Genomic DNA, 15214 nt, shown 5'->3' with positions numbered 1-15214 from the left:
ATCAAGGAAGCCAAGTTATGTTTCAAATTAGGGTTCTGATGGAAAAAGTGATTTACTGAAAATGATATTCTCATTCGTAAGACATTACTTTGTGGCAAGACACAGACTGATAATGCACAATGACAAATGGACCCGGTAGCACGCCCATGTTGCATCTCAGATATTAGTTATGTTAAATATTAACACATACTCTATTTCTGGCTGCTTACTAATGACTAAAAGAGAATGTTTCATATCATCTTGTAGATGAAGTATTCAGAAAAGATCAGGATATTTAAACTACCTTAAAAGACAAATCAGCATACCAGTTACTTATTTCTTATGCCTCTTCTCAAGACTTTCAATATAACTTCTTAACAGTAAAAGAACTGGTGAATAATCCCCACAGTGCTTTCTTTTGTTGTTTTTCATTTATTATTTGTAATTAATGGAGCACAGCAGAATACAAGACCACACTAAAAAAAAAGTAATTTTCAGTGTTAAAGGTAAGCTGAAAATTTCACATATGCTGCAATAAAAACATTTTACGTTTTATCCTGAAAAGTCTGCTTTCATAAGAAGTAAGAAGTATTTTGTAGAATTCTCACTCCCACATCTCAAGTACCTACAGAAAATCTTGCACTAATTCTAAAAGGCTTTACTTAGTTTTTTAAACATCTATAAATTCGCTCAGCAGCTCAGACCCATTAAAAGCATAGTCTGATAAACATTTCCTTCAATGATAATACCAGCTTAATTAGCACCCCCCTCTCTCAAAACCTCTATGAACCTGCAGTTGAATAACACTTAGAAACCCTCAAGGCACACACCTCCAAAAGCTGAAGCCTTTAAGAGCTTTTCCATTTGATTCACACAAAGGAAAATACCCTGAGTTTTGAAGACCCCAGTAACAAACCATGTCTTTTTCTACAACAACCTGTTGGGTTTTTTTTGTTTGTTTTTTTTGTTTGTTTGTTTGTTTTTTTAAAGTAGCCAAGAAGCTCCAATCCATACTCTACTCACTGAAAAGAGAATAAGACCATTTGAGAGCAAAGGTGAAATTTGCATTTTCTTAGCTAGCTTCACGGATCTGATTTAGGTCTTGCTTCACTACTTTTATCGTGAAAGAACATTTAAGTAGTTACATTCACTGCTATCTCTGTTGCCATTCTACTGTAATTCTCCTTCTCCTCAGCTGTGCTAATACAATTGTTAGAATCAGGTATATGAACATATTTAAGACAGACTGTAACCCGTGGCACAGGGACAAACGCAAGGAAAGAAAATGTCATCTTAATCTACAGTACTTGAATATGAAGTTTTTCAACTACACCGAGTGATATGTTAAAATTAATTTCTTCCCTCCTGTATTTTGTTCCATCCTACAAAACAAGACACTATCCCCTTTTAGGTGACCCAGCAACGAGTCAGGGAACTAAATAAAGTGGCTGAGGCCACTTCTTCACTGAAAAGCAGTTAAGGGAACACTACAACACAAGAAAAGAAACCAAACAAGTTTTCCCTACAATGCACCCTTCATCAGACCGCACCTAGAGATGGGTACTGTTAGATAAGTCTTGCCTATCAGTCTCACTCAGCCTTTCCGTGCCAGGAATTAAAGCAGATGCCATTTTGTACTCAGTATTAAAGATCAAACAGAAGTATCCTGTTACATTCCAACAGTTTCCTATAGACAACGCCTTTAAAGACTGAATATCAGGGCTGTACCTTCTTCAGTAACTTTTTCCCCACGCGCTCCCACGTTTTAAAGTAAAGTAAAATTCCATTAGGTATTCAACAGCACAGCCAACTGGAGATTCTTTGGTTTGAAATTATAATTTCTGAAGTCTTTTAAAACACTGCATCTTCCTGTTGGCTGTATACCAGATGCCTACTGTATCTGTAGACTATAAAATGTCTCAAAAGGAACTATGCTAAATTAAAATTGACAATTTGTCTTTGAACTCCCTGATTTTAAACAAGGCAGTTTTACTAGATTTTCCTGCCCTGAGGAAAACAGCAAAATGAACAAAGGCAGAAATTCCAACACACCTTAATCAAATGACCTGCTGAACACAGTGGAAGTTAACCACTTCAGGACATATTCTCTTCTTAACTAATTTACAGCACTGTTTTCAATCTGTTTATCAGTACCACTAGAGTGAAGAATTTTGTTATAAGTGAAGTATCAGTACCACTACAGTGAAGAATTTTGTCTCATTTGCATGAGACATTCTGCTTAATATAATGAAATGTTAGGGTTCTAGAGAAGACAAGGGCATCAACAAGCTAAGCTAGAAGCAGGGACAAGACTTGAAAAAATATGAACTGTACCTACTAGGAAGTTGTTCTTATAAAAAAAAAAAAAGAAAACTCACTCAATATACATCATATATACGTAACATTTAAACCTATCAATGAAAGCTGGCACATTCAAAACCAGCATGCATGGGACAGGGAGATTTCATTGGACCTTAAATAAAAGCAGACTTTGTGAGATTAGCACATACCTTCTGTCTGCTGATTCTCCTGCAGTTTTCTCTCTCTTGACTCTGGGTGCTCAGTTTCCGATTGCAATTCTGTAGGTTGTTTTTTTTCAAAACTGAAATCTGGTAGTCTTGGAGCCTGAGGTCTCGTTTTTCTTGCAGGATTCAGGAAAAAGCAGTAGGCACACCTAAATGCTACACAAAAGCACGCCCAGTAAGCAGTCTCACTAACCAATTTAATATTTCACCTTATTCCTCCACGATACCCTGACTATCTGAAACACTAAAACTAATTAAATTAATAATAATGCCTGAGAGTATGTCCATCAAGTTTACAGAAATCGTTCCATACAGTTCCCTTTTCAACTTCAGCATACATTTGCTTCTTAAATATCTGTTTGCTATCACCTCTGCTGCAGTTGCACTTTTGTCCATCATTGTAAAGTATTTGACCACAAAGAACAAAATAATGCAATTCAGTACTACAAGATGTTGCCACACAATGTTCTTTTGTTCTTTGCTACAAAAGACCTAAGTTAGAAGATAACTTTTTTTTTGTTGAGATGTCACTATGCTCACCCTTTGATTAAGTGGATGCTTCATATCTCCCTCACTATTTGCTCCTTTAGGAGCATTCTGCTCCAGCTTAAGAAAAAAAATTTTGTTCTGAAGTACAGTATCCCACATAACAGTTAAGTGAATATTTTCACTAAAACACTGGGGGTGGGGATGATTATTTCCTGCACATTTGAACTGTGAACACACCTCAGCTAACATGATACAGACTAAATATATTCAGATGCATAGGAAACTTTCAGCCTATACTTCTACCGTGTTGTCTATTTTCCTCGCAAAATTAAGAGAAACAAAATGAATTAGAAGACTTATCTAACATTCCCTAGTTTTTTTGAACATCAGGCTTACACTTGTGGCAGAAAGGAGGCAAAATAAAACATCTGTGTTCAATAAAGAGCTGTGTCTGTCTTAAGTTATCATCAGCCATAAATTCACATATAGCCCCCCTGGGCTTGTTCCCACTCCTTTTCTGATACCTCCCCAAGATCTTCTTGCCAGAGAAAAATTTTGTTTAAGTTCTGGTAAAAGAGGAATACTTTAATGTCAGATAGTTTCTCAATATAAAACCCTTCTGAGAACCATTTTAAGCCAGTAGCAATTTTAAGGCATGTACTGGAGGAAGTACTGGAGGAAGCCTATTTCTACTGAAGAGCTTTCTACACATGAAATCCTTGGCCTGAAGGTTGCAATAACATATTTCTTTAAATTTTAAAGCAAATCTTAAGATACAGAGCAGTAAGTTACCATAAAACTGTTCCCACATGAAGTGACATTTCAGTGTCAGTTAAGTATTTAACTGCAACGAAAATGAAGCATGATGCATTTTAGTCATGAAACACAAACCAACTACTGTAGTCTGCTACAAATTAGTTCTCACCTATGTATTCAAGCCTGCTACACATTAGTTCTTACCTATGTATTCAAACTCCTCCTTCAAAGCCATACCATTGTGAGAAAAACACTGCTGACATATTAGGGCGTACCTAGAAAACATGAACACTATATAATTACATACCTTTAAGCAGTAACACACTAAATTAGAAGATGCATTTTACTATAGATACTGACTAACAGCTTAGGCATTTACTCTTAAGAGGTAATTTCCACAGTCAAATGGATTTAGTTGGCCCTACACAATAACCACATATTTAAAAGTAATTTTTAAAGTTGCTTTAGAAACAGTGAAAGACTCTCACAGTTGAACAGATTTTTAGTATCAGCAGTGTCAGAAAATAATATCCAAACTACTTACAAGTTTGTACTTCATTAGAATACAGTCAGTATGAAAAGTGATCATGTTTAACACGGAAATTCAGATACACCTGGAGAGTTCTGAATGCAATCCGAAAGCATTTATAAAGGTAATAAAGCTAAAGTGATAATCAAATAAGTTGTGAGGTTTTTTGTTAAATATAATGTATTTACCTACTTGAGTATCAAAGATTTTTTTTTGTATCAGATGGCTAATACTGTTCAAAGTAGAAGCTAATCTTGTCAAAATGGTTAACATATTCCCTACAGATTTCTTATGAAGCACTAAGAAACAGCCATATCATAAGAAAGTTTCTGACAATTTGCAATACTTTTAACCTTGAACCTTCTGGTTTTAAAAAAAAAAAGTTAAGAAGCTCCGTATCTCCCACATATTTATGTATTCCCTTTAGCAGTATTTTACCTGTTCTGAGGACCATCACCAACCAAATATTCAATAACTCTGTCCACAACACCTCTTTCTCGAGGAAGAATAGGCCTTGCTAGAGGAGGACCTGGAGGATGAAGACCTAGGAAAACATGAACTATGTCAAATTGATTTTCAGCTATACTACTGTATATAATCTTTCGCTGTGCATGTTAGTGCAATAGAAATTCTGCCTGCTTAATATGAATAACCATATTTCTTAATCTACTAGGAAAGGTGCAAGTTTTTTCAACCCACAACAGTAGAAAGTTCTACTGCTCCATCTTATATTAAATCATTTTACTTCCACGCATTAAGTTCCTTAGAAATTAATTTAATGATGTACTTAATGCATTAATAGCATTTAATGATTACTCACAATTATATGTTTTTTAAACAAGCACCCTAGAATTGAGTTTTCTTTATACACTCTGAATTCTATATATTTATTTTTTCAAGTTTACACCTATATATCTGGTAGAAATCAATTACAACACTAAAAGAACTAAAAAAGTTATCAAGAAAGCCCCCACTGGTTTCTAGATGGCAGGTGTCTAACTGGAAACATGCCCAGTGTAATCAGTCTACATATTAAACCATCTAGCCACTTGATACATTTGCATCTCCACATTTATTTTAAAGTTGGGTATTTTCAGTTACGCTTCGTCTAAAAAGCCAGACCACCACTATTGATACAGATATTTTTAAATTCCATGTGTTTACCTACTATCAAAATAAAACTCCTTTAAAAACAAGTAACGACAGTAGTTGCTACCACCTTCATCTCATAGGGCAATTAGAGCAGATGAATGGCACACATTTGTCTTTCCACACACAAAGTTCTAAAACTTCTGCTCTACTACAAGACCATTATGAACTGCCAATTGCCATTTATGTAGCTTTCAGTCCTTACTTCTACCTTCCCTTCTAGCCTTGACATAGAAGCTAGGCATAATGAGCAACAAAATTTGGTAAGAAACATCACCATTCAAATAACTAAATAGCTAAAATCACTTCCCAAGGACACATTCCTGGCCAAAAGGCATTTTATACAAGTCAACAGCTTAGGTGGACTTTTATTGATGGCATTCAGCTTTTGACTCTTTTTTCAATTTACTATCTGTCTAGTAGAACAGATAGTTCTAGTAGAAGATGTGTTTTACAGAATCTCCTATAAACAACTTAAAATAACAGACTACTAAAAGAGTAGTTTTTGTTAATAAATTGAACTAATTCAAAATGGCATTTAACTGAAAGATACCAAGGGAAAAAAGTGACTTTCAGACTTTTAAGCTTCTCAGATGATAGATTTATCTTTCCTATAGCACTTTATGCATGCCTTGGTGCTGCTCCCAGCTAAAATCATGGCTCCCAGCAATACAATTCATATTTTCATGCATATATGCACAGAAATAGCATGTGTGCCATAAGTATAGAGGCAAAGACAACACAGCAAGTCTCACCATTTAGTATACTGATCCAAGATAAGCTTTCAGTTTAAACATAGCATTGGATGTAACAGGCAGTAATTACCATCTCAAACCTGATACCTTTTATCTCTCACAGATGGGAGCAACAACAGAAAAAGTTACTTATACCAGAATGTGCTATATTCAGCTGTAAAGCTGAAGTTCAATAGCTATGTATGATTACCTGGATACCCTAGGACAAATGTCAGAAACACAGTTTCAAGAAGTAGGACCCAAATATTTAGAGCAACATCCTCTCCAAGTCCTACACACAGAATGAGATTAATTTCATCCTTACCATTGCAATGTTTCTGTCAGTTCTGGAAAACTGACCTGAAGACTATCCTGATCTTAACAAGTACAATAAATTTGAATAGAAAATACTGCAATTTACATGCTTATTATACTTTTTAAAATAACTCTTGCTTTCATAAACAGGGGACCTGTAGTCAAGAGATGTAAATCAGGGAATACATTCCCAAATTATTCTTGTATTCTGGGAACAAGTAGTACTGAAGACTAAGAAAATCCTCAAAGCAGTCACAGGAGAAAAAAAAAAAAAAAAAAAAAAACAGTCCACCATTTGCTAGGCAGAACTCTGTATTTCATAGATTTGGAAAAAGCTACCCAGAGAAGACTTTAAGCAAAATACATTTGCTAAAGCTTCACAATAAAAGGCCCAATGCTTCCTTTAAAAAAGTGAATGGTCAATGTTTGACACAGGTGTGAAAGCAAAGATCTGAAACACTAAAAATCTACAATAATATTAGAATTCTAAAATAATTTTCCTCAATATCTGATTAACACTCAAACATGGATTTAGTATTATATTCAAAAGATATTGTTTTCATATGACCTGTATATCACAACATATGAAAGTTTCTAGTAGTTAAAAACTAAGATAAACATTAAGTACCTAGAACATGCTCCAAGAAAACCTTCATTTACCTGCCTACTAATAACTCAAACCAATCATCTCAGTTCTCATGCTGTTATGGACACCAGTAATTAATATAAACATCAAAAGCAATCATCGTAGAAAGACTGGTCATTTTTGCAAAGCTTGGCAAACTCTCAACTACCTGCTGGTTATTAATTTTCAAACATATGGGAGCTCCATGGTAATACACATTAAATTGATTCTCCTCTACAAAATATAGTATAATGAAAATGAATTATTAATCTTCTCCACTTTAGAAATAATTAAGGCTATTCATATTTGTTGCAAGCCATGCATAAACTTAGATGCAATGATATTACTGTTACAGATACTGAATTTACATACTTGTCACTACAGTTACATGACTGAAGTTTTATGCAATGGGAAGGTTTGGGAAAACTCAACAGAAAACAGGGCTTCCACATTGACAATTACAGCTGCTTCCACTGCTGCATACAATAGAAAAATGTGTTTGTTCCAGTGAAAAAATGTGCCTATAAAGCATTAAATACTTTAATTAATACAATTGGCAACTGTCCTTTTAATAGTTTTTTTTTTTCCTCTAAACATTTTCTGCAGCAAAGGCTAACATTCATCCAGCTTATTCATTGTGCCTGAATCTTCTTCCAAGAAAAAGAAAGAATATAGCTAAAACTGTTTTATCATATAGCCAGACTCAACCAAGAAGGATCATGTGATGTTAAACTCCATAAGGAATCTTCAATAAGCAGGTTTCAGTAAACACCTTTTGAAACAAAATGACCAGTTTCTTTGCGTGTGGAGCTAATTTGTGGTACTTCAAGATAATCAGAAAGTATTAATAGTTTGTCTTTGCAGTTCATTCCAGGAATAAAAGCAAAAAAAAAAATAGCAGTTTCATAATACAGGTAAACAATTACCAAGCAAAAATAAGACTTTAAGGATCCTGAGAAGAGCTAAGAGATCACAACTCTGTGACGAGTTTATTCCACTATACCAAATATTTTGAACAGGCATATTAAAATTCAGCTATGCAAGATTTTCCATTAAGAGACAGGGTGCCAACATACAGTACTACTTTTACATTGTACCATGGAGGTTAGTAAGCAAGGAAGTACAGTAAGACTTCAGCTAAGTTAAAAAAAAAAAATCAGGGAAATGCAGCAGAAAATATTCTTGATCATTGTATACAGAGCAAAGAACTACTCCAAATTACAGTGGTGCTGAAAAGGATCTTGGCAAGTTGCATCCCTTTTACTTTCAAGATGACATTTTTATCTCCTCCATTGCTTTGTAGTCCAACTTGACAGACATCTTGCAACAAATGGAAGTCCTGGCACTACCCTGTCCTGCTTCACCTTCAACGAGCAGAATGAGAACATCTGCCCCTCTCTCAAAATCTCTCAGATGTTATAACATGAACTAACTTGCATAAGAGGGATGCTATTTGATAAAGTCCATCCCTTCCGAACAGCAAACCAGAAACGAAGGGAAAAGCATTTTCAGGACATGAAATCAAGTTTTAAGGAACATCCTGATTTTGACCCGTCAGTAAACACTTGACTATTGTACCAAACTAACATACGACTTTAGAAAAATTCAGCTACACCACAGACAACTTCTCTGGCACATTTGCTATTTTACACTTTAATCTATGAGTATAGATTGCATGAGTATACCTCCTAGAGTAAAAATTTAAATAAATGTCAGGATGCATGTTAAAAAATATGTGCAGGGTTTAGTGAGAAACATGAATGTATTCGGAAAGTGTTCTCCTCTGTACCTGATTTATATAACTGTAGAGCTCTTCTAAACTAAGAACATAAAAAGGTATGCTATATTGTTGACTACAGAATACTGCAAAGTTTTATTGCCATTTAAACAAAGAAGCCATAACAGTTAAATGAGCTCAGGCAATAGGTTTCAGCATCAAAAGGTGCCAGCTGTAAAGAGTTATGGCTAATTGAATATGGAACTCCTGCTTAATCAGATAACTGCTCTGCTATTTCCAAATGAAATGCCATTTCCATACTGTCTGAAAATGGCCTATTTTATTGGTAACCAGAGAAAACAATATAAACTGTAAATAACATTAAGTGTTCTGTTTACCCATTCCAGGCACTGAAGTAGCAGGGGATCCAGGGTGCCTTGGTGGAATGTTTGACTGCAAGGATGGCACAGCAGTTCTTTCCAGTGGCCCACTCAGAGCGGATGCATCCCTCTGCAGATTAGGAGATGCTGTTACTGGAGCAAGTGATTTTGGAGAGCCTTGTTTAGGAGTTGCAGGCGTGGGTGTAGAAGCATTTCTTTGAGCTGTGGTCCTCTGACGAATTTCTGACAAGAATATGTGCGTACTGAATTTAACATTTAGCATTATAAGCAAGGAATGGTAAAAGCATATTAACACAGCCACTCCAACCAGCCAGAAATAACCGAGTGAAACAAAACCTGAAATGTCCATAACTAAAGATCACCCAGTGCCTGGCTGAGCACACCATAGAAATAAAGCCAATGCACAATGCAGTGTTTTAATAGTAATGATTGGTAACTGTGTATTTGGGGTAAAAGCCTTACAGAAGACAATTAGCAGATGCCTAGCTTATAATTTTATACTCTAAAGCAGAATGTTGGAGATACCACCAGGAGGATTCAAACCACAAAGTATAGATCAAACTAACTACTTTTTTTATGCTACAGCTTAAATGTGTTTCCAAGCACGTAGTATGGGAGTACAACTATTCAATGTCTAAAATACCCAGGCTAAGTGCCCAGAGCTGTTAGGAAGTTTGCAGATAAACAAAAACAATTTTAAAATGATAACAAAACATATGCAGATCATCATAAAAAGATTATATAGTTTTGTTCACTCTTTTCAAGAACAGTACCAACAAACCGTGTACTTGCATTGTCACAAAGCAAGAACAGGCTCTACTGCATTGTTCCCTTACTTTTACCTCTTCTCAGTCCACTACCATGGAGTTACTACTACGTCACTACCATGAAAGGTTTCTTCAGCTCTTCTTACCTGAAGCCAGAGTTCTCATTAACGTCAATGGGAATATCATCCCAGTAACACATTGCAGTTTGGATATTATATCAAGTCATGTAAAGTTGAAGTTCCATTACATTTATACATGAGTTTATTTACCAAAACAGTGCCCAGGAACAGACATCCCTATCATCTATTTCTCATCCTTCCTGTACCTTAACACCTCTAGAGAGTCTTTGAAATACACTATTGCAACATCACATTGAAATTTACCCTCATTTCAGGACTCTGGATATAAACGTGGTTAACACATGATGGCTCAGTCTATCGAAAGCTATATCCCATGAATGTCTACACCGAAGGCTACAGTACCCTCCAGAAAAGCAGTTTCTAGTACCCACAATATTTTGTATGAACTTGCTTAGTTAACTCTACAACAAATGGAATTTCATATTGGAATTGGACTTCAAATTTATCTCCCTGAGTTTCAAGATTAGAGATACTTTTCCTGCTGACTTTGCAACAGGCTGGAAGAGTTTCAGTTCTTAGCAGGCAGTTTACAAGTGGCCACAGGGAGATAGGTATGCTGAAGTCTTTTGGAACAATCTCTGTCCCTGGAAAATAAAACACTACTCCACTATGCTCTCGTATATACTGGGGGGATGGTAAGCATGTGATGAGAGCTTGTACTGCCTAAGGAAAAGCTGCTATCACTGGAGTACTAGGTCAAACATAAAAGTTCAGTTGGAAGATTGCCAACATCCAACACCAAGAAATTGCAACAGATGTAGGCTATGTTCTTGCCTACTGATCTGTACATATGAATAGCATTAGTAAACACCAGAAGAAAGGAAAGACTAGCAGTTTCAGTGAGAAGATTGAAACCACACAAGTCTTACTAAAAACCCATCTAGCTCAGTTTCATATTGAACAGAATGAATTATTAGCTTTCCCCTTCCACACCCTCCTAGACATTGCTGCATTAGCTGACGCAACTTGATCTTCCAATTTAGATCACCCAATGGGTATGAAGATCTTGTATGTTTTTAAGTTTATATTAGCATATAAAATTGGGCCCCTTGTTCTCTGGATTGTGAGCAGTACAATAACAGGATAAATTAGTGAGCTGGTCGCAGAAATTCCTTAAAGGTTTCCTTGGTGACTTGTTTCAATTTTGAAGACTGCATTTTAACTGAGAATTCATCTATGATAAACTTCACTATTGACATTTTAGAGCTTTTTATGAGAGACAGTAGTAGTAGCATTTCAAATCTAACTACACTAAAATAACTACAACACCTTCTCCATTTACTCATTCACAACTCTGTGTAATTCTGACCAATCATGACTAATCTACAAAAAATATGTTGTATTAATAACAAACCTCTTGCAAACTTCCAGGCTTCCACAATTATAGTCCCACAAGTTAACTGAGTAAAACATCTAACTGGTTCTCTACTCACAACATTGCTACTGCTGAGGTAATATGAATGAAGCTCTGCAGTTTTCCAAGCTTTCCCCCTCCATGAATTATTTTCATGCATCTGCTAACCAACTGTATGCGTAGCTTAGAAATAGAACTTTTATTCTTCAAGAGTGTTGCAGTCCAAATTTTGTACTTTCTGGCACTGAACAATACTGATACATAGGGGACATTAATAGTGCTACTTACAATTGATGATTCAGTACGATCTCTTAAGGAATATTAGGATATTGCTACTGGTGAGACCACTGTATCTTTCACGTTTACAAGCAAAAGTATTCTGTTTCTCCCTCACTTCAAAACTTATACTTCATTTGTGTAAAGAACGAGAGCACTATGCAAGCCAATATGTAATTCACACAGCTTGTTGGCTTTAGTGGTAAAAGATCAACTAAATTTTTTCTTCTTTTTGGTGCCTTTACCCAATCCACAGCTTACAGCCATCTGTTATTGCATTATTTTTAATTCAGATCATGCAGCAATCTCAATCACAGTATAGCCCCACTAACAGTTGCATCAGTACAGTTAAGGGAGCAGGTATCAACAATAGGATATTGTTGTTCTATATTTATTCCACTGCCAATATATACACCTAACCTATTTTCTTCACATGGCCAGAGTACTGAATGCTCATTAACTCTAACCCTCAAAGTATTTCTTAAGATAGTTCCTTCTGGATTTCCAGGTGTTTCCTAATGCCAAATCTCAAGATTCATATGAATCGTCTGTTAAAACAATTAATTTTTTTTTTTTAAATAGCAATTTTAAATGTGACAAAAGTCACAAGAACTGCAAAAAGATCAAAGCACACAAAGCTTTGATTGTTTTTCTGTATGATTGTTTTTCTGAAAATTAACTACTCTGTAATGCTGACTGACTAAATCTTTGTACTAAATTTATTTAATGTACATTTCCATTTCAAATGGTAAGTCAAAAATTTACCAACTCCTTATCAACTACTTCATATACAGTAAATCCAATGACTATATATTAGTCGTTATTTACCCCCTTTTCAGATAAAGACATCATTACAGAGCTTAAGATAATTAGTTCTGCAACATAACCAGATTGTCTTCTAACTGAGACAAGACGACCAAGGAAGGGTTAATGTTAATTTTTAAGTTTCTATTTTATTAATTTCTAATTCTATTAGTTTACTAATTCTACTGCATATTGCATACAAGAAATTACACCTTAACCACATTAAGGTGCCATCTTGTTGTGGTAAGTTGTATACTGCACAGAACAAAACCTAGTATTTGTTTGGGGCAGATATTATTTAGCATAAAAAATAAGCTAGTACTTCTTTGATACCTAGAAATTGAATGAATTACTATACATACCAAAAATGGGTTATTTAGGTAAGTCTCCCCATTTTCACAAGCTAAAGACAAATAGTGTCTCCCTGAAATACAAGTCTGAATAATCAACTTTACATGGACAACAGAGAAGAAACTCTAAATTCAATGTGTTGATAGAACAGACTGGAAAAAAATAAAAAGGGATTTGTATTGTACATGAGCAAAATCATGCTTATGACAGCTTACAAAGTTTGTTGTCCAATATCCTTGCCAAAGTTAAACTGTATTTTCGTTCAGAATGAAGCAAATTGTTTACATTAACGTGGATGCACCCAGAGAAGTTGCATGTTTATGTTTCAATTTTCTCAGTTGTCCTCACTTAGTCTCTTGTTGATATCATGACAGTGTCCAGGAGCAGCATTTACATTCCTCTCAGATGGAATGAAACTGAAAGGTGCCCTCCAAGCTAATGTGTATCAGTACCATGTACCAGTCTAGAGCTAGTACTAAGTAAACCCCCATAAATACAGTGTAGACAGCCTCCCTAGCAGCAACTGTTTCACCCTACAAATCTACTATCACCCTACAAATCTACCACGCCAGGCTTTTGGAAATACTTCCAACTCTCTCAAACTTCTTTCAGACCCCTTCTATTACAAACCATGTCAAAGTCAACTATGCACCACATGCTGGATCCAACTCACTTGTGTTTGTAACTCTGAGCCCTGGATCAAAAGCACGTGCACTGTGCTTGATAAAAAAGCATACACAAGGATAGTGAACTATCACACAATGTACAAATTGCTTGTCACCATTGCTGCGTACATAGCCTGGGGCAGCAGGGAAGTGAACAATTTAAGAGTTTCAAAAAATGCTATCGAACTCTCGATACCACCAGGGTGACTAAAGACTTCTTACTGTCTATTTCATTTATAGCTAGTTATCTCTAGATCTCTAAGTAGAAACACATGGCTCCAGGCAGTTTCACCCCCCCTACTCAGCATGGGAAAGACAGGCAAGGAGCAAACCTGAGAAAATGTTGCTGTGCCTAGGCCACCAGAAGAGAAAAAAAGCTTTCCTGTTAACATACCACATTTTAACTACTCACTGTCAATGTCAGAAAGGAAGGATAGACTGAAAGTCTTTTCATGATAATTTAAACCTAAACAAGAAGAACAAAACAGTGCATTTGACCATGCAGCTTACAGAAGAACATTGGTTGTAAATACAGGTGCTGTGCACCCACCAAGACAAGCATTTCAAGAACAGAAAAATTAAAAATAAAAGTTCAGTTACTTCAAAGCCTTCTGACAAGAACTAGACACAGAAGTTTATAGTTTTAATATATATAATGTTTCTTTTATGGAAAGTGATGTACATCAGATTGTTTGATTAGAGCATGAAACCCTGCAGGTTTCAGCTGTTTAAAGACATCAAATTAATTCTTACACTTTCTTGAGACAGATTTTTCTAGGTAATCTGTCTTCATTATCATTATGGAAAGTGGCCTTTAGACTGAAAAGACAACTATTAACACAGTACAACTACGGCATGCTATACTCAACTTTAAGAAAAAACCTAAGTATATTTTGTTTGCACAAGTTTTTGTTGTTTGTTTTTAAACTTACAATACACATTTTCAGCACAAACACTATTTGGACTTTCCACACTAGAAACCTGAGTGCAAACTAGAAACAAGATTACCTTGAAATGCAAATTTTTTTTCTTATTCTATTTTATATAATACTACCCTTACATGGAAGACACTAGTAAAGAATTGTTCATTTTTAGTATCTAGATGATACATGATTTCTGCACTAGCTTTGGGGTAGATACCCATCTGCCATACAAAAATAGCATAAGTGTTGCATTAGGAAAGGTCTAACTAGACAGAAATGGTAGCAGAATTGAAAAAGCTAAGTCAATGAGCATCATAAAAGATTTGACAGCCACTTAGTATTCAAAAAAAATCCAAAAGTGTGCCCCAAGAACTTGATTTTATCTCTGCTTCAGCATCAGCCTTTATTAATAGATCCATTGCTTGAAAAAATACAGTACAGTAAAAGGCATAGTCTAATAAACAGTCTATTAACCCTAAATATAGGTCAGGCAATCTACAAATCTTATTATAGACTACTTCTAGAGTGGAAATTGCTATGAAAGATGAGCATCTATGATAAAGAGCAACCATTCTACAGGGTTATTACCTTGTCCAGGTCTTGGGGTTGCAGATGTTCCAGCAGATGGCAGTTCAGCTTCCTGCCAATTAAAAATAACATTTGAAAGTTCAGTTCCATGGTACCTTTTATATCAAATCAGTATTAGTATCGAGAT

The 15214-nt window shown here is 35.4% G+C and overlaps 1 protein-coding gene across 2 annotated transcripts in view; it reads right to left on the bottom strand.

Moving 5' to 3' along the window:
- Positions 1 to 15214, bottom strand: part of LNPK (lunapark, ER junction formation factor) — a 39086-nt gene that overhangs the window by 4286 nt on the left and 19586 nt on the right. For both annotated transcript variants that reach the window (XM_082763882.1, XM_082763883.1), the window contains exons 8-12: positions 15088 to 15139; positions 9217 to 9441; positions 4717 to 4822; positions 3954 to 4024; positions 2490 to 2660 (exon numbers count right to left, since the gene is read on the bottom strand). In XM_082763882.1, the coding sequence (XP_082620008.1) occupies positions 2490 to 2660; positions 3954 to 4024; positions 4717 to 4822; positions 9217 to 9441; positions 15088 to 15139 (625 nt within the window). The remainder of the gene's footprint in view (positions 1 to 2489; positions 2661 to 3953; positions 4025 to 4716; positions 4823 to 9216; positions 9442 to 15087; positions 15140 to 15214) is intronic.

The sequence above is a fragment of the Aythya marila genome (genome assembly GCF_965140915.1).
Source record: "Aythya marila genome assembly, chromosome: 6".
NCBI classification, from domain to species: Eukaryota; Metazoa; Chordata; class Aves; order Anseriformes; family Anatidae; genus Aythya; species Aythya marila.
The sequence above is the reverse complement of the archived record's forward strand: the minus strand, read 5'-3'. Positions and strand labels throughout refer to the sequence as shown.